Genomic DNA, 26,140 nt, shown 5'->3' with positions numbered 1-26,140 from the left:
GACTGTTCTCCAACATGGGTCTGGCCTGGATTCACATGCCTACCCCTTTGCGGCTCTTCTCTTGACCCTACTGCCACTTTACATGCTACAAATCTGAAGATGCCTGCTAGAGGGGCTTAGGTAAAGGGCAGTCATTGGCTGGGGACAGTATGACCCAGAGCTCAGTGATTGGTTGTAAGGAGAAACAGTTCAGAAATAAAACTGATTTTTTTGTTTAACGAGGATTCCCTGCCTGACGGAATATTCATGAGCATGTGAATCCATGCCAGACCCATGCTGGGGAACAACAGTTACAAGTAATAACTCCCTCACCCTACCAGTATCACTTCTGCTTCTCGGGCCCACTGTTGCTGCCTGGCACTACCTGCTTGACAGCCACTCCATGTGTTTGCTCCATCTCTCCTTCCCTTTGCTTCTGTTTCACCTGTCTCTCACTTTCTGATGCTCTGCCTCCCCCATAAGTGTTGGGATGCCATGTTTTTGAAGTGTTTATCTGTCGCTCTGCCTCTCATCTCTGCATTCTATTGTGGTTTCCCTCCTATATCTCGCTCTAACGGTTGATATAACGCCTCTCAATACTCAGGCTATATCTGTTTTTTGTTTTCTTGGTTGTGGTTGCTACTCGTTTTGATGATCTATCTTGCACCGTCTCTTAAGTCATTGGCCTGGCCTTCTCTGGTCTTGCTTTTCTATTTCCATCTCCCCCCACCTGCTGTTGATTTGTGATCTATTTTTTGGTCTCTAAATGTCTCTCTTGCTCTGCTTCTATCTCTCACTCCTATTATTAACTGTTTGCATTCTCACTTTCTTTGTTGCCCTATCATGTAGCTCATTGCCCTCTTCCTGTTTCTCGAATTCCTGTTTTGGATTGTCTAGTAGGTTCTCTGTCCCTTTGCCCTCCTCCCACTGCCCCCCGCCTCACCTTTGTTCTCCTGTATTGCTTAGGTTCTCCTGTATTGCAACAGTACCAACAGCAGTGAGTTGGTTGCCCTAAGTTACCTAGGGTTCTCCAGACTTGGACCTCTTGCTCACTGTGCTCGGTGAGGCACAGCTCCACCTCACTGACATGCGACTAGTTCGGAACACGTGTAGGAGGTTGCTGTTGGTACTCTTGTTCAAAGGAGAATTGCCTAGCATTTTGGTGCTAGACTGTTCATTTGGGCGGGACAGACTGATATGCAAATGGATATTTCTCTTTTGTGAATGGTACAGTGAGCTAAAACATGTGGCTGCAGACTGTGGGTTAATTCCCACAGAACAGGCTATCCTGCTCCTGCAGAGCGGCGCCCTGGCCTTTTTGAATATATAGCACTCCTGTTGAGAGGTACCAGTACAATCTGTGCCACTGAAAATATATGCAGCACTGCTTCTACCTCTATCGGGTCTACCTGCTTGTGGTGGATAATTCAGACCCATGCCTAGCTATTTGTTGCTCTCTAAGAAAGCAAACCATGTACATGTTCATGCACGCGAACACATGCAATCTTAAGACTAAAAAACACATCTTCATGTAGAATACCAAAAAAGATTTGCCTTCTCACAAATGCCAAACTGCTTGCTGGGACGCTCTCCTTAAAACTTAGATTTGAAGAACCCAAGCCATTCAATGCAATTGATGTGCTTCTGTGATGAAAAGAAAACAGTATGAAATGCCCATGCTGCTGCAACTGCGCAGCTTGTCTCTATTAAAGTGGATTAAGACTGAGGAAAATAAAGCATAAAATGCAGTCCTTGTTAAGACAATTTCATACAATACTAACTGTCCAAAGCAAAGGGAAAAGCATGTTCAAGATGTTTTACTGACTCTAAGCTACAAAATATATGTAGTTGAACTAAGTGAACAAAACACAAATTCACTTTTACATTACTCTTAAAGTATTATCTTGATAGACCCATTAACAGAGGAGAGTTGCAATTAAACCAACCAGGACTCCTCCCAGTTGCTGCTTTCAAGGAACTGTGTGGATTGCTGAAGTAAAGGCTGGATTTGCAAGCTGCTGTTGGTCAGGCTGTCGCCAGTGAGCTCCCATGAATTATGGGGGTGCTGCCATAAATTGCCTGTGTAAGTGGTATGCAAGGGAGAATTTAAAGGGCTGCATTGACAATATTTCTGTACATAAAAAGGCCTTGTACGCACCTTATCTGGCGGGCTGGATGTATGTAATATAACTTCTGCATGTCCTTTCTTTTAGAAAGGACATCCTTTCTTCAAAGTAAATATAAATGAGCAGGCATGTGAAGTAAACTTGGCCTACCCCATCTTCTACCTTTTCAGTTCTGCAATTTTGGTCAGACGTGCTCGTTTATTGGAAATCCCTTTTACTAGATTGTTGGCAACCTAGCACTGCAGCATGCCCACTTTGCTTGAGTACACTGTTAACTTCATGCAAGCTGCTCTGCCTTGTGCCAAGTTTGCATCTAACTCTAGAAGGCTTTGCTTGCTACTGGCTTTGGAGCAGCACATGGTATGGGTAGCACAAATGTAGGGCAGTAGCTGCCCTGAAGTCCATTGTTTAAAGGTCTGCCAAAGGCGCACATAATGGTGCTGTAGAAACGGACTTAAAACTATAGTTGGAGCTCTGATGTGAGCTTTACAGAAGTTGTCATTGGCAGAAATGCTTCTCCCTTCCCACCTCCATGAATTCTGCTTAGCAATATCGGCCCCTAGTAGTAAATGCTTAATGACTATTTTAAGAGCCCATCTATGTTACCAGCCCCCACACTGTTATAAGCTGAAATCTGTATTCAGAGAAGTGTTAAGTACAGACCATTTGGAAGTGATTGGGAAAGTGAGTAACTTGGTGTTTTGCAGTTTTCAGTTCAAATTTGATACATTCTGTTTGTAATTTATGCAGTCAGAAAGTCTAAATGTGTGTTTGTCCTATAATGGTCAGCACATTTGTTGTTGTGGATATTCTATGCGACCCTTTCTAATCTGTTTTAAGTTTACTTGTGTTTCTCTTCCAGAACAAATTCTTTACAACATTAAACAAGAGTATAAACGAATTCAAAAGAGAAGACATTTAGAACATTTCCAGCAGACCGATCAATGTTGCCCTACTGATGCACATCCACATCCTTTCCTGCTCTCAGGACCGTCTTTGCCTGGTGAGCTTAATGCCCATTTTACAGTTTTTTTTATTTAAATTTTCTGCATTTATCCCTTGTGTTTTTCATAATGATGGAACATTCATCCTTCCCGCCCTCCAGATTTAAGATATTCCAAGTAAACAAAGTATTGTAACGCACCTAGAAAAGGTAATGTGTGTACCAGACTGGAGTCTGTATAGCCTGTGTAACCACTCACTCTATGCCTGTTAGCTTCTGCTCTTAAATGGATAGTGTTTAACTTGTGGTGATCATTTTTGGGGTTTTCCTTTGTTCCATCCTCTGCCCCTCCTGTCAACTGCCACCTTCTGTTTCCTTAAGAGAAAACTCTTAAGCAGGTGTAAGACAAAACTGGGTTTGAGGAATAAAGCAAAGTGTTCAAACATAAATGATTTAGAAGGCCATCCCTGTGTGAATAATGCAAGCATCAGATGCACGTCGTCTGTGAAGTCAAAATGGTGCTCAAAGTACTGAACAAAAAACAAAAGTAAATTCACCGGTCACCTAGATTTCGTGAATCAAATGCTCAAATAGTGAGCTGTCAGAATGGATAATTCAAATGGTGAAATGAGGAACATAACAGTCCTTACGTGGAAACGTTTTGGGGGTACAATCTAACTTAAAGTCCTTTCCTAAAGCCCATCAATTAAGAAAAACCCTCTTCCACGCCACCTCTTGTAGAGGAGCATTAGGACTGCTTATGCAAAAACTCGCACTTGGATCTGTAGTGGCCTTCCAGGTGTAGGATCTCTTGGGTACGGGATCAGCTGGGTCTTGTGCTTTGGTTCTTTAGCTTCATCCTTTGGTTGATTCATACCTCTGTCTATTGCTCTCTTGGTTATTTATGATGTTGCCACAATCTCCAGTTGGGCTTGTAAGTTTCTCTCACTTTCGTCCGCAGCCTTAAGCTTCTGCCCTGCTGCTCCAGGGGCCTTTTGCACCCAAACTCCTGTTGGGACCCGCTCATATTAGCCCCTACCCCTGTCTGTCTTTTAGGGCGTTTGCCTTTCCCTGTCTTCCTCCAGGGGTTGTCTGGCTCGCTTGGCTTCTTACCCCTCAGTGGGGTATTCTCAGCTCTTAGTTGGTTGCCCTCTTCTCTTCCTCTTTGCCCTTCTCCTCTTTAAGGGACTTAGCTTTTGCCCTTCTCTCCAGGGGACTTGCTTGTGTCCTGGTATCTCTACCAGGGCTTTATCGAAGGGTTGCCTTAGCCTCTTAGGCAGGTCAGCTCTTTTACCTTTTAGACTTGGGTGGGCTGCAGGGGGTACACTCCTCCTTCCTCCAGGCAGCTTCCAAGCAGGCATTGCTCCCGGGTAGTCCAGGCTCCTTCACCCAGGCAGCAGCAATACGACTTCCATTCACCACCGTCTGGAGAGTACAGGCAACCTGACTGAGTTCAGAGTGAGCTGGCTCTGCTTTTATAGCCAGATTCCTTCTCATCCTGTTGGCGGAAGCCTTGTTTACAGGATTGGATGGCAGGGTGCTTCCACACTGGTTCTGTGAGGCTCTTTCTATTGCCCAGTTGAGCCTCTGTTAAATCAGTATCCCTTTCTTTCACTTCGTTTTATCCTGGGTTCCTTTTGATCAGACAAATACTTCACCCTTACATTCCTATATGTTCCTCGATGGTGATTCAAGCTTGGATCCTCCCACATGTTGTATGTTGCAAGTGCTCCTGCAGCGCCTCTGCCAGCATCTGATACAGTTCCATCCCTCTGAATGGAGCATGCCGCCGTCCCAGCTCATGATTTGATATTTTATTTTTATTTTGACCACCAGACTTAACTGTATACAGGCGCAGATGGACACAGAGCCTCAAGATGAGGTGCAGACAGCACGAGTTTGGGTCCGAAAACTCCAAATCCCCTATCACCTCTGGACACATTTTGTACGTGGAATGTTCATCAGAAGCTTGTCTTCTGAGAGTAATGCTCTGGCAGGGTGATATCTACGAACTTTGGCACTGAGATACTCTGGTGCGAGCCCATTGACCCATTTTATAAATTAAACCTGCTACTTTAAGTTTAATTCGGTCCTCAACCACCAGCCAGTGTAGAGATCTTCAAAGTGGGGGACACATGATCCTTTTTCCCCAGCCGCACCACCAGTCTCACCGCGGCATTCTGGGCCTTCTGCAGTCTATATATCTGCTTGGCCGGTATACCCGCCATCAGACTGCTGCAGTAGTCCAGGTGGGTGTTTGTCCTGGCCCCCACAACAACTGTATGATCCTCTGATGGTAGGAATGGTAAGTCATTGCTAAGCATCCGCAGTGAGTAGTGAACTGGCTTGACATTAATACCTGCCTGGGCTTCACTGTCATTCTCCTGCCAGACACAAGTTCTTAATTTTTGCAGCAAATTGTAGCTTCTCAGCGAGGATATAGGGAGAGAAAGATTCCTTGGCATTTACAACTCGCTGCTTGGGCCCAAGCAAAATGATCTGTTTTTTCTGCGTTCAGCTGGAGCTGGTTGTTGGCCATCCAACGATCAAGCTCGACCAGACACAAATTAACTCCAGTGAATGCGTCCTCGATGTTAGTCTCAATTTAGATTTGCATGTCATCGGCGTATGAGTGAAATCTCAAGCCATGATGCCTTACTATATTTAGGATTGGGTGCATCTAGAGATTAAAAATCGGGGGAATGGGGGGAGTAATGATCCCTGAGGGACCCCACATCTAATAGGTTTAGAAGTGTAACCCCCAAATAGTACCCACTGTGGTCTGTCCGCCAGGAAGGATCTAAACCACTCCAAAGCCTGTTCAGAGACCTTTCCTAGTCTTGTGAGACGGTCCAACAAAATTCCATGATTCACTGTATTGAAGGCCGTCCAGCATCAACAAACTAGTTGATCCGCCAATGTCTGCGACAGCTCATCATGCACTGCCCACAGTGCGGTCTCGGTCCCGTGGTTTGACCGAAATCCTGATTGCAGTTCATCCAACAGTTCCTCTTTGTCCACGAAAGCTTGAAATTTGGAACTAACTTTCTTCAGCACATTCGGTAGCCAAATCAAACCGGCAACTGGCTGGTAGCTGAATTCAGTTTTTTTTTAAAAGCCGGACTATTGGTAGGCTTAAGTTGTAGCATAAGGGAGTATATATAAATTCCTTGTTCACGGATTGAAACCTGAAGCTTTCCTCAGACCCCCGGTTTACTAGGACTCAAGTAAACCAGGGTAAACATCAACCTGTGGGTTGGACGATCCCGCCCCACCCCTTCGAGATCTCAATACTTAAAAATTTCCTCAAGGAAAAGGAGAGGAGGGATGTGGTAATACAGTTAGGGTTACAGAATTTAGAGACTGCTGAAAACACTGCCCTCGCCTGGTTCCCAGCCCGCTCGAGATCTCCATGGAGTAAATCTTTTTGCTTTAAAGATGACACCCTTATAAGTTTTTAGTGCTTTCGTCACCTTAATGGCATCGGGAGCCAGCTTCCTATTGGCTTGTCGCACCTGCTTATGCAGCGGAACCAATGAGGGCCTGAACCAGGGCATTGAAACCCTAGTTCTTTGGTTTTAAGGGTGCATAGTTGGAACAGTTCTCCAGAATGGGGTTTGGCATGGATTCACAGGCTCATGAATATTCCCCGTCGGGCTCGGAATCCTCTGTAAATGATTTCACTTTGACTTACAAACGGTCTTTCTCCTATAGCCAATGACTGCCCTCTCCCTAAGCCCCTCCTCTGGCAGCCATCTTCAGATTTTTACTGCACGTTCAAGTGTTGGGTGTCCTTGTGTTTTGCTCTCTACAATTTTTCTGCGTTTTAGAGTTGTCGTCGTTAAAATGTTCAATTTGTTTAATAGAGCCTGTGCTCTTTTGTGCTCTCGACCGGCAAGCGGCAAGCGGGGATCCGTTAGTCTGCATCTTTCGCCCCTCAAGGGCAAAAATCGTTGTTTTCATTGAAGATTCCGGAAGGCCATTGTGCCTACCCTGCACGCCAGACCATGTCGGAGAAGGACAGAGCTTCTCTCCAAGCTCTGCTCCAGCTGCAGACGAACGTGTTTGTGGTGGAGAAACACTTGCAGTGTCTGTCTCCATCCGGACCACAAGGAGGCGGATTGCGAGATTTGCCTGGGATTAAACTTGCCATGATATATATTTCTATCGCGCTCGTATCCAAGTGTTTCAGACATTGAGAACGCACAAGTGCATGGGAGGGGGGCCGGGGGGGGAGTGCATGGAAGGGTGGAGAAGTGGAAAGTGCGGAGCAAAGGAGAAAAAGATGAATATTGATAAATAAGGCAACAAACAGTGGTAGTGTAGCAGCAATTGGCAAGTGTTGGGTATAAGGATGCAGACAGGGTAGGTCTGATAAGTGCAGGAAGAAAAAAAGGGGGGGGCGCTGTGTGGGTACAGATACAGACCCCAGTGCAAGAGGCAGTGAGGGCAGGTGGCAGGGTGGGCAGGTCCCTTGGCCTGGAGGACAGAGGGTGGCCAGGTGCATGGTGCCAAGGAGCGGATCAGAGGGGGAGCGAAGGCAGAAGCAGAGGAAGGTTTTGAGGTGCTTCCGGAACCAGAGATGGTTCTCAAGTTTCAGAGTGGCAGGGGGGCTGCACGTAAAATACACTACCTAACCAATTCACTTTATACGGTATAAATCAAGGTAAGTACCCTGTGTTTAAACGGACCGGTGTTATGAAACAAGACACGTTACTGTGAATGATTACAATCACTTTTTGACAGTTCGGTCTACTAAATAAACGCGTATCCGCGGCAAGAAATGTTACCGGGTCAAAAACACTCGGCACCTGAGATACCCAGAGGGAGTTGGGGGCAAAAATCATAGGCAATATTTTAGTTGGGCAGACAGAATCGAAGAACACTCATAGACAGGAATTCAAGAGTCAAAGGGGCGGAGCCAAAGTCGAGTGACACCGGGTGCCTGTTGTCGAGAATCAGTCGGACAGTTCAGGATTCAACGTAGCCACGAATACTTTGATATTGTCAATGTTCAGAAGCAAACGTTATAAGGAGGGAGGGGAAAAGTAAGGACAAGCCTTGAGGAAGAGAAATAGGGATTCACGCAAATTACTCAAGCAGGACACAGTACCTTTCTCAAAGAATGAAGCTGGTGCCACGGCAGTTGTTCTGGTAGTTTCCTGCAGACCCACGGTTCCTGGAGCTTCGGCACGAAGGACTATGAGGAGGGTCTGCACCACACAGGGATGAGGCCGGCAGCAGCGACAATGAATAAAAGGAGTGCTCCTTTAAAAACGGGAGAGACTCTTCAGGTGGCTATCCGGACCACTACAGCAGTGTGCAGCGATTTCGACCACAAAGGTCTTCCTCTGACTGAAGAAGACGAGCTGGTTATCCCCACCAGGGTCAACGGAAGACTACTCCGGACTGGATCTTCTCTTGGTCATTGAAGGGTAGATAGCTCAGGACTGCAGCAGGGCTTCACCGGTACGGGATAGTTGCAGCAGTCGACCTCTCCTCAGCTTCTCTTCGGTTCCTTGTAGTTCCAGTGGCGACTCTGACTTCCAGCCCAAGAGACCTGCCTTTTATGTGAAAATCCCCCATTCACACAGTCTGGCTGTCAATCTCCCAGCGGGGGGGGGGGGGTGGGGTTGTCCAGCCCGGACAACTACCTCGGCCAATCATGAAAAAGTGCGGCTTGGGTTTCCTAGGATACCCTGTGCAGGGGGTGACTACACCCCTCCCATTCAGCCCTCCTAGACACCCAGACGCCTAGAGGAGGGCTTCTTGGCAGAAGCCAGCCAAAAGACAGTGAACCAAGAAGGCAAACCTGGTTTGCCGCGAAAAGTAAAACACAAGGAGTTTAACAAAAAGAGGCGAATAAACCGCACCGGAGCCAAAAGAAAGAATTGGTGAAGCGGGTTTAAGTTCGAGGCTAATAGCCTACAATACTACCACGTTTATATAAGATAACCGCAGTAGAAAGTTTATGGTAGATGCCACTGCCACTACTAAATGTTAACGGAGCGAAACAATGCTCTAGGAGGTACAGATAAAAAGGGCTAAGAGTTAACCCTTCCAGTACTCCATGTAAGATGGGGTGTACTGGATCTGTGGTTAATTTGACTTAGTGAAGTTAATGGCAACTTTACTCTTTTCTGGGGGGACAGTAGTCCTCAGGGAAGTCTGAATGACATCCCTGTGTCCCTGCACTGAAGGTGCTGTGTAACACACAAAACGGGGCCACTGAAGTGGTGTACTCCAGAGCCCACAATCATACAAACAGGTAAAAGACGCATAGCAAAACATGGGTAAGAGTCGGGGGGGGGGGGGGGGGGGAGAAACTCACTCTTACCAAGTGGAAAGAAATAACTCCATCCAGCAAAGCTGCTGAGGGACTCACTAGGTAAGGGAAATTAGCCATGAAATGAGAATTCTCCCTAACAGAGCAGGCTTGTAAGTCCTTTTGAGGGCGCTCAATTCGTGGGGGCCCGAGACGAGGCCAAGCCCCACAAGTCGTTTTTTGTCGGGGTCTCCGCAAGCGGGGTCCCACGACTAGCAGAGCACGATCAACATCACAATCTGCCTCCATCTCAAGCCATGGCTCCAGCTCCTCCTCGAAGAGGAAGTCGGCTAACCCTGTGTTAGACAAGATTGTATGCATTACCCTTTTGGTGTACTACAATAACCTAGATCTCCTGGCAATAGGGACCCAACCTTTGGTATGTCTGAACTTCACAGGTTGGTAGTGTGGCTGAGCAGCCAGGCTGATATCGGAGGTGTCAATTTGAGCAGTAATGTTGACAGTTTCACAGTAACAGTTACTCACTTACACTCAAGGTTTCTTGATAAAATTGATAAAAAAAATTTTTTTCAATCAGTTATATAAGCCTTCTTCAGAAGGGCGCAATATATGTAACACTTATAATTCACTTCAAAAAACTGTTTCTCTAAATGAGATGATTCCCATTGGGGGATGGCACACACACTTCCTACATCCTCAGGTGACTTAAATGGCTAGGACACTGTGGACATTAATCACTGGTACATTTAGAGCAATACTGAGTTTGATGTAAAAGATAGAAGAGCGGAATGAAACAAGATTAACAAATTCACAAACTGGTAGGTACTTTATGAAACCTTCCAATGTCAAATGTTTAACCCTTTCCTGGTGAAAAGATAAAGCAGAGTATGAGGTAAGAAGGGTCGCTCATGGGGCCAGGACAGCAATGTTTATTGCACAATGTCTAGGGGAGTCGTGCACATTGTTTTTAGCAATGTTTGTAGAAAATGGAGCACTTGAAGGGCAACAAGCTGGGATGCTTGTGAAGGGCAAAGCTATAGCAACTCTGCAAGGTAATCAAGACGGGTCTCAACTGAGAGCAAGCAAGGCTACACAACAAGAGGTAAGTTCTCTTAGGCTTTACATTAACTCTGGTAGAAGAAATGGTTCCAGCTGGCTTCTGTTTCTGTACGGCTCTGCAGATCCTTTTGTACCTGAGCCTCAGTCGTGGGGACAAGAGGGAGGACGTCTGGGGACTTGTGCTCTGCAATGGGAAGGTCAGCGGCATCAATGGGCAAACTTAATGTCAGCAGTTCTTCTGGTTCCAGCAGCCGCAGCAGAGGAAATACAGCCAGCTCCTAGAGTATGTCCTGACAGGCTTACTTTGGAGTTGATTGGGCCCGCCAACTCAAGGGTAGAAGCAGTCTTTGCTTGTATTCTCTAGTCGAGGCGAATTTGGAGTTTCAGCACAGCAGCAGGCCTTCACTGGGCAAACCAACCGTCCAGGAGTTGCAGCAGGCGTCTCTTCCAAGTTCTTTGGATTCCTTCGTCCAGTGGTCGACTCTGCCTTCCAAGCCAAAAAGCCTTGCCTTTTATGCAGGTTTCTCCCATTCATTCCAGCCTGGCTGTCCTTGCCGGACAGCCAGCCAATCACCTTTTGGGTGCATTCCTGTAACCAAGGGATTTAAGCACATGGCGTTTCGGAGACCTCCCTCACGTCCTGCCCCTGCCAGACATGGGCTTCACTCGTGAAACCCACCAAAGATCAAATGAACAAAGGGACCAAATCTCAAGGACCTTTCCAACAAGAAATGGCAAAAAAAGACCGCCAGGCCATTTTGACGAAATGGTCACCCATCGGTGCCTTACTGCAGCTGCGAACGCAGCCCGCAGTAAAAACACACAATGGTGGTAAAAAGTAAACCACTACCACCAGCTGTAGAAAGGGTAACCAAAAAATGTTACATGAGAAACTAGACAAAGGGGATACTAAGTAACCCCTCCAGCACCCCATTGTAAGATGGTGTTCTGGGTCTAGAAAGTTACAATTGTAAGTAAAGTCCATTTCACTTCACTTGGAAACAGTAGTTTCACCAAGAAAAGGTATTTAAACCCTTGGGAAATCTAAGACTTCCCTGTGCCCCTGCACTGAAGGTGTTGGGTGTCACAAAGTAAAAGATGCCTATGGAGTTTGTCATGCTCCAGTTAAGACACAGAAAACGCATAGAAATAAAAAGAAAGAGCAGAGGGCCTCTAAGGTGGGAGGAATTTAGCACTAAACTGAACATTCTCCTCAACACCGTGGGAAGGTATGGGAGAAGGCGAAGGTGACCGACCTGCCCCCAAAGGCCCAGGTAGCCCAGCAGAAGTCATCCTCATCAATCGAGTTGGTGGTGGCCGCCCAAGTGGCTGACCTGGTCCAAGGGACCCTGGCTATGCCTAGAGTGGCCCTTCCTCCCAGGCGGGAGGCTTTGGCCAAGCAGGTGTAGAAAAGATGCCTGGCCGACCCCTCGGGATGCAAAGAGGTGGGCGTTGGGGGGGGTGGGGGGGGGGGTAGTGAGGCATCTACAGTGCTCTAGGGCAAGGATATTTCTTCAGACGATGACATGCCATCCGTGACACGGTCATGAGGACGTGGAGGACCGACCACAAACGCTGAGGACGAACCATCGAGGGGGACATTTGCGGAGCTGACGTAGGGGCTGGGCCCAGCAGGCCTACTCCCCGCTCCACCTCAGACGTGTTGCTGGACATCCTGTCCACTCGCCACAAGCTTGTCGGAAATGCAGAAGATTATGTTGACGGCACCCCTGGTGGCACCGGGCCCAACGCCCGTCAAAGAGGAAGCTGCACCCCACGATACGTCATCAAAGGGATGCAGCAATGACTGATGAGGACAACGTGTCCCTGCCACTGAGTCTCGCCAGACGAAGTGGGTTCATTCCACTCCATGGTCACCCGTATATCGGAGCTCTTCCAGCTGACTCCAGAAGAGACCAAAAAGGAAGGGTTCCTGCACCAGCGCGAGAGGCTAAGAGGAAGACCATTCTGGCAGTGCCTCTCCTAGACTACGTTTGGGACGAGGGCCTGGTGTTGATGAACCCTGCCTCAGCCCCGGCGAAAAGAGGCTGGCTGTAGAAGTACAGGGGGCCGGAGTCCGCACCCAAGTGCCTGCGATCGCACCCTTCCCCAGGCTCTCGGTGGCTGCGAGGGGAAAAAGTCCTCAAATCCATCCTAGTCCGCCTCTATTCCCCGGACAGCGAGGGGGAGAAGTTGGATGCAATGGGCTGATTGACTCGGCGGCAATGACGGTGCAGGCAGCAAATGCGCTTGCGATCCTGGCCAGTTACAACAGAGAGCCGTGGTACAAGATGGCCCTGCAGCTGTAATTCCTCCCCAATGACAAGCGGGTTGAGGCTCCGGAGATCCTCCAGGAGGGCGAAGTGGCATTGGACCATGCCATCACTGTGTCCCTGGACATCACGGACACTGGGTTCCGCCAGATGGGGAACAGTGTCTGCCTCTGTCGTGTCTGGTTGAAAGCTACCAACTATTGGCAGGAAGTTCAGATGAGGGTCATGGACATGCCACTCGACGGGTGACAATCTCTTTGGAAAGGCTTTCGGTGATTTGTTGCAAGCCATCAAGACCAACACGGAGATGGCTTGGGCCCTAGGCACGCTTCAGCAACACTGCCCTTCCTTTCGTGCTTCAGGAAGCAAATCTGGAAGATCGTCAAACGGTTTCTGTGGCACAGCATCAACCCCAGCCCCCTGTTCCACAACCCAGGAGCCCTATAGCGGTTGTTCCAAGACTTTCAGAGGTGGCGGTTATCATCGCTCCCAAGGCGACACGCAGGACTGAACTGGCAAGACATCGGGCCCCCACTCATGCACGCCGGTGGGAGGCTGGCGGGCTTAGTCGGCGAGTGGAAGATCACCACCGACCGATTGGTGCTGGATGCTCACGCCCGTGGACACTCTAGAATTCCAGCTGTGGTGCTGGATGCTCACGCCCGTGGACACTCTAGAATTCCAGCTGTAGTGTCTGTAGATGCCACCGGTGCCTGACGGGAGCAGCGCATCCTCAGCTCCTGCAGGTGGTACGGGCCATGCTAAGGGGCGATGGAGCGTATTCCAAAGCGACTCTGGGGGCGCCTGCAGACACAAGAAGGAAGACCGGGGGTTGGAGGCCCATTCTCGACCTGCGGCAACTAAACTAGTTCCTCAAGTCTCAAAAATTCAGGATGGTCACGTTGCAGCATGTGCTCTGCCAACTGGAGGAAGGGCACTTCCTAACGTCGCTGGATCTGGAGGACGCTTACTTCCACGTTCCGAATCACGAGAAGCATTGGCAGTTCCTGCGATTCATGGTACAGGGAATGCACTACCAATTCAAGGCCCTTCCCTTTGGCCTGAAGTCGGCGCCAAGGGGGTTTACAATGTGCCTAGCACCAGTGGCAGTCTATCTACGTCGGCAAGGGATTCATGTATACCTCGACTGGCTCATCCGGGCAAAGTCGAGGGAAATCTGTCTACCACACGGACAGGACCGTCCAGCTGCTTACGGATCTGGGATTCTGTGAATTATCCAAGTCCTGCTTGATGCCATCGCAGGACGCTCTGTTCCTGGGGTCCAGGCTCAACACTGTCTCCGGCCTGGCGGCCCCCTCTGGAAAAAGGATTGCGGCCATTTTGGGCAAGGTACAGCGGCTGTTGGCAATGAAAATCGCCACAGTGCGAGCCATCCAGTCTCTGATCGGCATGATGACGTGTATCCACCGGATCAGGCTCTGCAGGTTGCCGATACAACCTCTCCAGGAATTCCTGGATGCCCAGTGGGTCCAAGTGTCCGGAAGCTTCACGGACAGGATTGTTCTCAACGAGTTGTTGAGCGATTAAGGTGGTGGGGCATGTGCTCCAACATCGCACAGACTTCCAGAGCGCCCCCCCATACCAGGTGATTGTCACCACGGACGCTTCCCTGGGGGGGCTGGGAGAGCCTACACTGGATGTCTCCCCACCAGAGGCCTGTGGTGGCCTTAGGAGAGGTATCTCCACAACAATGTCGTTTAACTGCGGTCAGTGTTCTGGACCCTGAAATAGTTTCCTCTGTCCCTCAAGGGAAAAATGGTGGGGGGAGCATTCACAGACAATACCAGCACGATGTTCTACATCAGGAAGCAGGGGGGAGGGGGCACCAGATCCCCCAGCGCTCTCCAGAGAGGCACAGGACTTGTGCCACCAGGCTGTCACCCAGGGGATGTGGGGGGTTGGTGGGAGGGAACCCAATACGATTTTTGCTGACCGCATAGGGGGACATCACAATAGTGAACTGGCCCATCTGGGGGAGTCGGGCCAATCTAAAGGCTCCAGGTGGGAGACTTGAAGTGAGGATCTGTAAATTACTGAAATCCCTCCTCTTGCCCACTCGATTAATGGCCTGTATGGAGTAGTTCTCAGGGACTAGTTGATGAAACCGTCTCCAATCCATCAGTAAACCAAGTTTCCGTTAGATCCAAATCATTAGCCTTAATAAATTCCCCTACTTCTAGTGCATGGGTCACCGCTAATTGGGCATTGAGTAAAGCTGCATTGATCCTAGGAGATTCATCCTCCTTGCCCCCTTCCAGCATCCTTTCCTCCTGAACTGCCCTCCAAATTCCCAGAAATCGAATCCTGTTAAACGTTATAAGGGTTGTGCTGCCGCTCCTAATTTTTTTCAAGGTGTGCGATACCCACGCCCTCTGTGTGTGGACATTACTTATCCTGCACTGTAAGTCAAATCCCTTACAATGGGCAGAGTAGCCAGCTAACTGCTGCCCACAGCCGCAAACAGGCTTCGCGTCAGCACTTTGCGCTGACACGGGCCAGTTAAAGCCTGTAGTGCCACCAGGCGGTGTCGCACAGGTGCGCTCCGCAGGTGCTGCTAGAGTATCGAGCTTAAACTCCCAATTGGGTCCTAGTGCTTTGTGCTGGTGGATAGATGTGCTAGAAGCAGTCGGCTCAATGACCATAAAGTATAGATGCTAAAATAAATGTCCTCACACATTGTAATGCAATTTTTAATTTAAGTTGTTTTTTAAAATAATCACAATTGATATAAAAACTACAATACTTCAAACAAGTGACAGCTCAAATCTAGTAAATGACACAAAGCTTCCTCCATGACAAAGTAATCCTGCTGCAGCATGTTCCAGCACAGCATGCTGACAGGTGGATGCCCTATTGTACTGTCGCCATCCCGCTCCAGCGGGCAGTGCTGGTACCACTGCCAGGCAGTCCTGGGTGAGTCTCTTGTGGGGGGGTGGGGGGGAACCACAATTCACCATAAAAGGTAGAAAATTCTGTCCTCTATCGGGTAAATATTTCAAGTTGTAAGCTACTAGCCAGTGGTTAGTGCAAATTTTATAGGCTGATGCCATCCCTGTCTGGGGTGGGCTTGGGAGTAGTACTGGGAGAGCTGGAAAACTTAGTTCATCTGTGGTTCTGCTCCTCCCTTTTAATAGAGGTGCATTATGGGGGTGTGCGATGTGAGATGTCCGAGTGACTGAAACCTGAGATGCAGGCACCTGGCTCAGGATTGGTATGTGTTAATACACCGAAAATGTTAGGCAGTTCAGGACTACAAATGTAAGGTCCTGCTATCAATCTGTCATTTGGCATGCCAAAAATAAACACTCAATGGCCTGTAGTGATCTACTGTAAGACATGTAACCAGAATCTTTACTTTTGTACTGACTTTCGACAGTGTGGTCTACTCGATCAATACAGTATTGTACAAAAATGTCGCCCTCATTTGTGCGCCCCCGCAGTTACTGCGACTTTGGGGGCGCACAAAATGAGGGCGAGATTTACTGCGCCCAAGCAGAGCAGGGGTTGCGGGTGTGTCCCCGCTCTGCTTGGGCGCCGTAACGGAAGTTGCGGGTTGCAGGGGTGTCCCCCGCTTCTCATTTTGGTAAGAGGGGGATACGAAGGGAAAAAAGCACCCTGCGGCGTCAGCTCTAACACACGTTAGTGGGAGGAGCTGATGCCGCAGGGATGGCAGGTTGCAGACGGCACACAAGTGTGCCGCCGTGAAAGGTAAGTTGGGGGGGGGGGGGTAGGGAAGGGGAAAAGCAGGCCGGGGAAGCGGGTGCAGTGATCTATATGATCACTGCGCCGTGCCGTAACTGGCATCGGCATTTCAGCCGTCGCAGTTATGGGCAGCGCGGTGATCACACAGATCTGCACAGTACAACGGCCCTAAAATTACAGATGCTGGTCTCATAGCAGACGAGGCAGTTTGAACCTTCCTGACTGTTCAAGGTTATGCAGCCACAAATTTCTTCCGCATTGCACTGAAGTGAACTGATCCACTGGAAAGCCTAGGGCCCTAGTACACATTTTCAAACTTCATGATCCTGTAGTGTAAACAATGTAGCCTAGCCAGAAACTAAATTGTACCAATTAAATTATCTTCCTTGAGGATGGAGCTCATGTACAGAGTCCCTGCTCATTAAGGGCCTTATTAACCATGCACATAATGAGGCTTTGTTGATCAGGAACCATTAAGGACCCCTGTACTGCAGCATGTTCTCAGGCCTCTTCCAGCAGGAAGGATATCTGAGGCAACGAGTTTGTCTTGGAAGCAAGACAACGCAGCAATATGGGTTCGATTCACCATCGCACGCTTAAACCACTCGCTGGTATTAAGCGTGTTATAAAAGCGAAATTATTCACTGCAACCTTGGATTCCAATCCAACATTCGCATCGAGTGGTTCTACACTTCCATCTCGTTGAAACTGGTTATTGCTGTCCTTAACATGTATTTTCTTTTTTGAAGAAGCTCTTGGGTTCTTAAAGCTGGAGGCTGCATTTACTATCCACTCTTGTTGGGAAAGATTCCAATGTCTGGGTATGTTCCCCTCCAGTTGTGAACCCCCAACTTTTTGCTTTTGTCTGACCATTTTAGCCTGACTTTTGCCAGTGAAGCCCAGCCTTCGGCTGCACTCTGCGGGGGTTTTGCTCATTTTGTTTGGAGAAACTGACATTCCCTTCATACTGTCAATACAGGGAGACTGTTTCCCATAGTCTTTCACTTTGTTACTATTTGTTTGAAAAATACATGCATCTGTATAGATGTCTATATTTGAGACTGATCACTGAACCTACAATTCCAAAACAGTAGTTTTGCATATTTGACATAGCAGAGGCTTGCAAAAATGCCTTCTTTCTACTAGGTTGCATTGTTTTGAACTAGTCTTGTGAACTTGGGCGGATTTAATGATTGCTTCACCAGCACAGCTTGTCCTAGATTTGCATTTTAACATCTCCCTGTGGACAGATTGAGATTTCTGTACAAATTCAGTAGCAATTAAAACAATTATTTATTAGCCTATCCATCACATTTGGAACCCTTTGCTCTACAACCAGTGAGGTAGGCAGCACCTGTAAGGCTATCTTCAAGTTTTAAAGATCTTCTTTTTGTCTATAGTCTTGTGGAGATTTGGAGTAAGACCCTTTGCTACACTCTCCTGCTTTTCGTTTAGTCTGGGTTGCACTGATTGGTCTCTCAGTGCAGGAAAGTTACTCATTTTTTTTCTAACCTTTGTTAGCGTTGTCCAAGCCACACTCAGTGGACTGTAATGTTGCTTATGGTCAGGAACAAGTGGACCAGGTTAAAGCAGTCACCTACCTTGGCTACAAACTTACCAACCGGGTTAGCCTGAATTTTGGAAATCTGGCCTTATTGACAAAGCTTCTAAACTGAAAAGTCAATTGAAATTACTGAGGCTGAAAGTATGTAAATTATCCCTACTACCTATAAGGCGAACCTATCTTGCGAAAGCGGAGCCTATTCTCTATGGTTTGGACCTCTCTACCCTTGAAATGGGTGTTCCCCTTAATGTTATCCTTCCAAAGTTTTCCCTGTATATGTTGGGTTTGTCACTGGCTGTGCCTAATGCGGTCATACGACATGGGCTCTGCTTAATATCCCTTAAAGCAAGGTATATTTGGAAATAGCTCGGGTTAGGAAAATAAGTGACCCTCCGAAGAAATACTCTACAAAATGCTTTCTTTGGTTACGCATGCTGATTCTATTGCAGGAGTTCTCTTCTAGAATTAATTTGGTCCTGGTCTCTTTAGGGGTAACGGTGGAAGACCTTATCCAACAACCAGGGATTGTGAAGAGGACTTTTTTTTTGTTTATTTTTTTTTTTTTAGGGCTGATTGGGTGGAGACTGTTAAATCATATTGCCACATATTCGACCTGTAGGGAAAATTCTAATTTTGGGCATGCTAGGGAATGCATCTTCAAAGGTTTCCATGTATGAAGGGTCGAATGAGTTACATGAGATAACCAGATACCTATCCTTGAAAGGGTCAGGCATTGGAAGGACTCTCCGACAACGTTGGCATTTAACTATCTTGAGAACCAATGTAGATTATGTGGTGTCAAGGATGCTTGAGACAGTTACCGTGTGTCCTTATGTTGATGCTAAGCGTTTGGAGTGTTTCAAAGACAGATTTGACGGACTTGGAAGTCTCAAGGAAATTTTTTTGGTGTAGCTGTAAGTGGGGCATGAACCTTTCTTGAATAAGTTTTTGATGCTATTAACTACAGAACTGGATACAACTAATCTTGTTATCTGATGAGCTATTAGTTTTTTTTTTAGGTTAATATGAAATCATTTCCTGTTCTTCATATTGGATGTTTTGTGTATTCACCAGGACGGATGTTCAGAATATTTTATGGTTTTATTTTTATATTTTAACGAGTTTAACTAGATATTATAGGAGAAATTTGGTAGTCATTCTTTTTTTTTTTTTCTTTTGTATATTTTCTGTAAACTAAGAACACCGTTAAAAAAAAATTATTTTAGGTTGGTCTCTCTGGCTACCAGTGCAGGAAAGTTTTTTTTTTTTTTTTTCCCCTCTTTTCTCTTCACCTTTGTTAATGTTGTCCAAGCCACACAGTGGACTGCAATGTTTCTTATGTAACATTCCAGTCACTTTTGTGATGTTCACTGTACAGGCTTGAAGCAGTTAACAGTTTTACTTTCAGTCTGAACATCCGTGCACCTTTACCATCAAAATTCCTTTTTTCTAAGAACTATACAATCATGGATACTCATTGTGCTACACTGTCCTTTGTACCACCTTTGGCAATCTTCCATACCTGTTAGTGTGTTGCACATCCCTTCATGGGTGAGTTAGGGCAGCCTCAACCTGAATTCTGGCTAAGAGGAGCTCAGCCATAAGGTCCAAGAAGCCAAACAAAGCCCACCAGTAACTGCTACTACGACCATCCTTGGCAAAGCTAACCACTGCATTTCAGACAGGTCTTAATCGTCTTGGAAGGCCTGAACAGGATGTTTTCATCCAGACAGCCCGAAAGCACAAACTGTTATGATATGGCATTTATAATGCGCCTATACACAAGTGTTTCAAGGCGTGACAAGGCAAGGGAGGGGAACAGGAGGACAAAGACCACAATCGTACTAGGCCTAGTGACATTGAGATCATGCAAGTACAGGGCTGAGGGGGGGAAAAGTGGCAGGGGAAGAAAGAGTGCCGTACAACGGATCAAAAACAAGTGGTGCTGCCAGCAGGTGGCAAGTGCAGGGCTTAAGTGTAAGGGGACTGTAGGGTTGCAGATACAGAACCAGTGCAGGGGTTGCCACGAGGCAGTGCGGTGTGCAACTGGGCAGGTGGGGACCTATGCCCCAAATTCAGAGGGTAGCCCGGTGACCAATGCAGTATCAGGCAGGAGATCAACGGGTGAGAGGAAGAGATAAGGCAGAAGTAAAGGGGAAGTTCTTGAAGTGCTTCCAGGATCCGAGGTGACCAGAGATGATTCTGCTCAAGTTTGAGAAAGGCAGGGAAGCACCAGCCGAAGAAAGATCTACCACAAACTCGTTGCTTGGAGAAGCGACTGATCCTGAGGGAGTTGGAGGAGCAAAGCGCTAGAGTAGGAAGATATTTCCAAAGAGAGTTGGAGGTATTATGGTCCCAGGCCCCAGAAGGCCTTGTGGACAATAGTGTCTTGAACTTGATCCTTGCAGCCACTGGGAGCCAATGGAGAGACTTCAGGGCTGGAGAGATGCGATCCCTGGTCTTGAGGCCAAGTAAAAGTCTTGCAGTCCTGATCTGGATGAGTTGTAGAGGGCAGAGAGTAGTAGCAGGCAGATATAAAAAAGAGGCTGTTGCAGTAGTGCAGCATAGAGCAAACCAGAGCGCTGGAGACAGTAAGCTTCTGGGGGAAGGTGTGTAAAGGAAGAATGTCTGAGGTGCAGTTGGTAGTTTGCCTTCTTAGAAACATCTGAGATGTGAGGAAAGAGTGTGGAGTCGAAGATGACCCCGAGGTTCTTAGCCTCACAGGTAGGAGCTCAAAGGCCAAGGGAGGCTGGCCAGAGAGTGACAGGAAAGTGCAAGTGTGCCGATGAGGAGGATCTTCATTTTACTGGCATTAAGGTAGAAATCATTGGCTGCACTTTACTCCTGGATTGCAGACGAATGAGAGGCAGCAGAGGGGAGCTGTAAAACGAGCAGAGTCCATCCGCATAGCACTAAAGGTTTGAGCAGAGGGCAACAATGCAGTGGGCAATAGGTGCCAGGTATTGGTTGAAGAGCCAGGGAGAAAGGTTGGACCCCTGGGGAATGCCGCAAGTAGAGTGGGGAAAGGAAGGACCCAAGGTGGACCTGGGAGTATCGGTCCGAGAGGAAAGGGGTCAGCCAAGCCAGGGCCTGATCAGTGATACCCAGGTTAACAAAGGCACAGTGGAGCAGGATGGCATGGTTGACCGTGTCAAAAGCAGAAGAGTGAGTAAGATGAGGACAGATTAGCATCAAGGTTAGGGAGCACGTCTTCACAGATGATTGGGAGATCACTTTCCGTGCTTCTGGCTGCTCTGAAGCCAGACTGATGGTCATGGACACCTCCAACAGATTCAGTGTGAAGGTTAAGCTGGGAGATGACAAGCTTTTCTAAGAGTTTGCCCAGGAAAGGAGTGATGGAGATCGGACGATCATTAGCCCGGCAGGTGGGGTTGGCTGAGGGTTTCTTAAGAGGGTGCACAAGTGCTTCAAAGGGGAGGGGAAGGATCCAGTGGCGAAGGAGTGATGTTGGAAGTCTGCCAAGGCTGGAGCGAGGGTGTCCATGTGGTCCTTGGTGGTTTCAAAACATGTTTTGACTAGATCGGACTTGTCTAGAAACCTCGCCGGGGGTGAACAGGGGAAAGGCAGAGAAGGGGACGAGGGGGGCCGGAGGTGGAGGAGAGTAGGAGGAGAGGACAAGAGGGTGACGGGATGTCCTGGGTTTTAGAGATGAAATGAGATGCCAAGACCGTGCAGAGGGCCTGGGAGAGGACAGGAAAAGTAGACTGCAGCAGGATTGGCCAGCTTCTTGCAGATAGTTCGGCCGAGTTCTTGAATGCTGCAGAGATGAAGGCTATGATGTGAACTCTCTTCTTAATGCGGAAAGAGCCTATATTGCCTTTTGGGCAGGCGGCAGGCCTGTTTGTCAGATGCACAAAATGCAGCCATTTCCTCTCAGCCACCCTACACTTGCATTTAAGGGTGACGAGGTTAGTCGTACCAGGAGTTGCACTTGGCTTTGGGCTTCAAGTGGATCCTCATGACTGGGGCAAATGCATCAAGAGGATCGGGGATAGAAGAGTGGAGTATGAAAAAGCTGTCCGGATGTGAGTCAGAGGTGGAGGAGGGGGTGAGAAAGTGGCAGCGAAAGCCTCCACTGACAACACGCTTCATGGGTCGGATGACTGAAGCTGGGTGGCAGTGTGGGTTGGCTTGGCCTGAGGGGAAGAGAGGGAGATATCGGACAAGAGTAGAAAGTGATCACTCCAGGAGAGGTGTGGTGAGAGGGTTAGAGGGAGGTCTGAGGTGATCGGAACATCAAGAGTGAGTCTGGCCAGAGGGAAGAATAGCCAGAGGTCGCCAAAGAATTCAGGTGGATGTTGGTCTCAAAGTAGGAGTTGAGTGGTCGGGGCCAGGACGGAGGAGAGGTCAGCCCACTCGGAGGAAGGCGGTGGTCTGACCAGGTGGCCGATAGATAGTTGCCATGGTGAGCGTGGTTAGGAGAGGGAGCCTGCAAACAAGGCATTCAAAAAAGTAGGCCTGCATAGGAATCCACTCTGGGAAGATCAAGGATACACCCCCACTGGAACGGTTGGATCTGTGCGTGGAGCGCATCTTGCAGCCATTAGGGAGGAGAGTGTCCAGGATGTCTACTAATTGAGCTTTTCAGAATTGACTGCCGGAGAATTGACCGAATTTAAAAAATCAATTAGGACATATATGCAGGGGGAAAACCTCCCGCAATCTCCTTATATTGTTTATAATCCAAAACTAACCCAATACATATAAAATGTGAAGGTCCATTGTGCAGAAGGTCAATTGGGACAAAAGGTCCATTGTAAAAAAGGTCAATTTGGGTAATACCAGTGTCAGCTTGTGGCAGAGCTGGCCATGTACTGGGTGTTTGGCTGATTTGGCTGCCCTGCATAACCTGCATGTCTGCCTCGTGTGATTTGAGGGCTGGTTTAGACCGTTCCTCAAGTTTACTGATACCATCCCTATTGAACACCCAACTTAAGTGATTTTAAATGTTCAATCCCCAGTATTGGGTCTTTCATATATGCAGATACTTTAGAATAATCCCCACCATTTTCTTGCAACCCCAGAAACATTTGAATTCCAATGTAATGAAATTCCCTTTCAGCCGCTCGGCTCCTTTTACAAGCTTGTATGCAGCCAGCCTTAAGTGCTGCCTGCCCACGTTCTACAGCCAACAGTTAACTTTTCGGATTCTTTTTCGGAGAACCAGAGTGAGCCGTTTGTGGCATACATTGCTTACTAGATCATGCCCCGACCCGGCTTGTTTTGTTAGTGGCTGTTGCTCTGCACCTTTTGGCTAGCCTGGAAGGGAAAGACAAGATGACCAATTTCAAACTGTTCCCCAAGTGTTTGAGGATGACCTTGGGCAGGAGATCACCCATGACGATTGTATGTACTGCTGCACTCCCATGATCACCAAGGCTGAATCGTCTGCCCTCAAGATGGTGCTGTCTGGGAAAGGAAATTACTGTCCTGCCTGCACAAACCCAAAGATTAGGAGCCTGAAAGAAGAAAAAGCATGATGGTGCAGATGGTTGAGAGGAAATGGGCTTTTAAGGAGATCAAGTTGCATTGTAGACAATTTAGTCCATCTGTCAGCTGGGTTGCGTATGGTTTTGTAAAAAGAGGGCGATCTTTTGCCCGCTACACCTAACCTCATTCGGATCTGAAATCATTCTAGCCTAACATTTCTGTCAATGGCCACTCCAAAATATCAGATGGCAAGAAATGGTGAAAGAAAATGGTGCCCCAAATTTATAGTGGTGCTCTCCCATTTTTGGAAAAACCACGTTTTTTTGCCACTTTACAATCCTTATCCTAAAGCATTTATTGGTTACTAAGACTAAATTTGCTTACTTTAATTATTTGAAAAAGAAATATGCCCAGGGTAACTGGGTTAATTGTGTGCAATAATAAAGATGTCAAAATTTGGAATTGATCACCCAGTGGACTAATAAGTAAACTCTTCAGATATCACTGAATCTTGGTGATGGGAGCATTTCCGTTTGCTTTATTGGTAACCCAGAATGCAATATATACCCTCTTGTCATGGGGGTGGGGGGGGAATGTTTAGACCCTTTAGGTTTTTCCATGGATGAGATTAAAAAGGACATCCGTACAATAAAATAAGGCTACATGAAAGTTACAGAATTTGTAATCGCTGCGTCGCCCATAATGTCGACTATTAAATTGCGACTCTCATTGTGGCGCTGCAGTGATCATAGCTCTGTGCCTTGCAGCCCCATAACCACCTGCGGCACACCGTGAAGTGTGCCTTCTCCTCCGACCCTGCAGCATGGTGTCAATTCTTGCACACTAATGTGGGTTTGAATTGGTGCTGCTGTTTTTTTGTTTGTCCCCCGCTACCATCTAATGGAAGGGGGGGGGCGCACCCACAACACCAACAAAGGGGACCAGGGGACACCATAACTCGGTGTAGGGGTGGGTCTGCATTTTATTACTGCGAGAATGATTTACAATTTTTGGAGCAACATTTTAGTATTCCAAGTTACCAACTGAACAACCATTTGGTTACCGTATCTGCAACAGCTTTTCAATGCAGCTGCTGCAGCAGCATTCACTGTCCTAAACCATGGACAAAGGTGGAAATCGTCCCACAGTACAAAAAGGTTGGCTGGATGAGCCTAGTAATTAGTCCAATCTCCCTTTTGATGTCACTGGGGAAATCTATGCAAGGGTCATTTCTGTCCGACTTGAGAAACGGGTGCAGGAAAATGAGATCCTTCTCGGACAAAAGCATAAGCACTAGCGATAAGTCTTTTAGGTTGAACATGCTTATCCAGAAATGTGGCCAGAGGAGATTGTATGTTCTCAACTGAATTTGATGCTGCGCCCTGAGCGAAGATTTCGGAAACCTTAAGCCGTGGATTACCACTGCCCCTACCCTAGGTAAGATTATCAAGGCAGTGATCGGTGGGGCATTGGAGGTGAAGGGTGTGTCTTTTCCCATTGCTTTTTTGCATCTAAATCAATGGGATGAAGTACTGGGCATCCCGTCTGATCACTCTGATGCCCCAACGCTTGCATTTAATGAGGTTCTATCAAGACAGAGTGGTGAAAATCAATAAAAGTAAGACAGTGGTTCGAACCAATCTTCCCTGCATACCTCCTCACCCTGCACCCCAACCCCCCCTCAACCCTGGTGTAAAAACCTATCATCTGAATATCGATTTGGAGGGAACTTTTGATTTTAGCTAATAGCAAACTGATAACTTGGGTTCGAGTTGTGGCCATTGGCAGTTTGACTGCTGACTTAGAAAAAGCTAATATTGTGTGCTAAATATGTGCACCGCCAGACCAAATCTTTCTCGGAAGGTTCTGAGCTAGAGGCAATTGGGCCAGCCCTCGAGGTGTATGAACTGTAAGCCAGGCCTACAGATGTGTATGGTGTGGAATTGTGTGGACATCAACAATGTACATCTTGCATCTTTCACAGTGACTGAAAACAGATTTTTAGAATGGACACTAAGGTTACCGAAGAGCACACCGACCCAGATGCTGCACCTGCAACTAAGCTTCCAAGGCGTTGATAGTTTGCTTTATTACAGCAATTACTATGCTGGGTCTGTGTATGGTTACTCAATCACTTGCAAAGTATAGATTAGCCCTGCACAACATCTTGAAGCCGAGTAGTGGGTTAGAAATCTATAAAAAATGTAACTATTTAAACTGAGCACCTGAAGCTCTGATTAAAAACATCCCTAATTAGGAAAGATGCAAAAAAAGTAGTCTGCGTTCAAGGAAAGAACGACGCAAGAAACACTTGTGTATAGGCGTGTTATAAATGCCATATCATATTTACTAACCTTGTCAAATAGTCACCCCTTTCACTTCATAGGAAACTGAAAAATAGTTTGGGTTTTGAACATTACCTGGATTTCTTAAACCGTCTCTGTACATTTAGGTTTGGTATTCTTTCTTCCCTTCACCAGTCTTCTAAGTGTTTGGGATACTTCAACATCAGAGAGTGCCCCTTTTGTGTGACAATGAGGGAAAGTGTCCCTTTTTATCCTATTGTTTCTACATTAGACTTCCTTCACACTAAGCTCCCTGTCACACCAGTTTGTTCCATCTAAAATTGACTTCAAAGTGTCCAAAGACAACTAAAAAAATCAGTCTGTTTAGCTTACCAATACTGGGGTTGTCACCCCTCGCACATCTGAGCCATTGTTTATGGGGTTTCCATCT

At 47.4% G+C, this 26,140-nt stretch overlaps 1 protein-coding gene across 1 annotated transcript in view; it reads left to right on the top strand.

Annotated features, from left to right (window-relative positions):
- Nucleotides 1–26,140, top strand: part of AKIRIN2 (akirin 2) — a 209,091-nt gene that overhangs the window by 81,652 nt on the left and 101,299 nt on the right. The window contains exon 2 of the mRNA XM_069606391.1: nt 2,968–3,108. Coding sequence (XP_069462492.1) covers nt 2,968–3,108 — 141 coding nt within the window. The remainder of the gene's footprint in view (nt 1–2,967; nt 3,109–26,140) is intronic.

Source organism: Ambystoma mexicanum, chromosome 4p, assembly GCF_040938575.1.
Source record: "Ambystoma mexicanum isolate Mex_15411 chromosome 4p, UKY_AmexF1_1, whole genome shotgun sequence".
Lineage (NCBI taxonomy): Eukaryota > Metazoa > Chordata > Amphibia > Caudata > Ambystomatidae > Ambystoma > Ambystoma mexicanum.
Note: the sequence above shows the minus strand (reverse complement) of the source record. Positions and strands in the feature narration are given on the sequence as shown.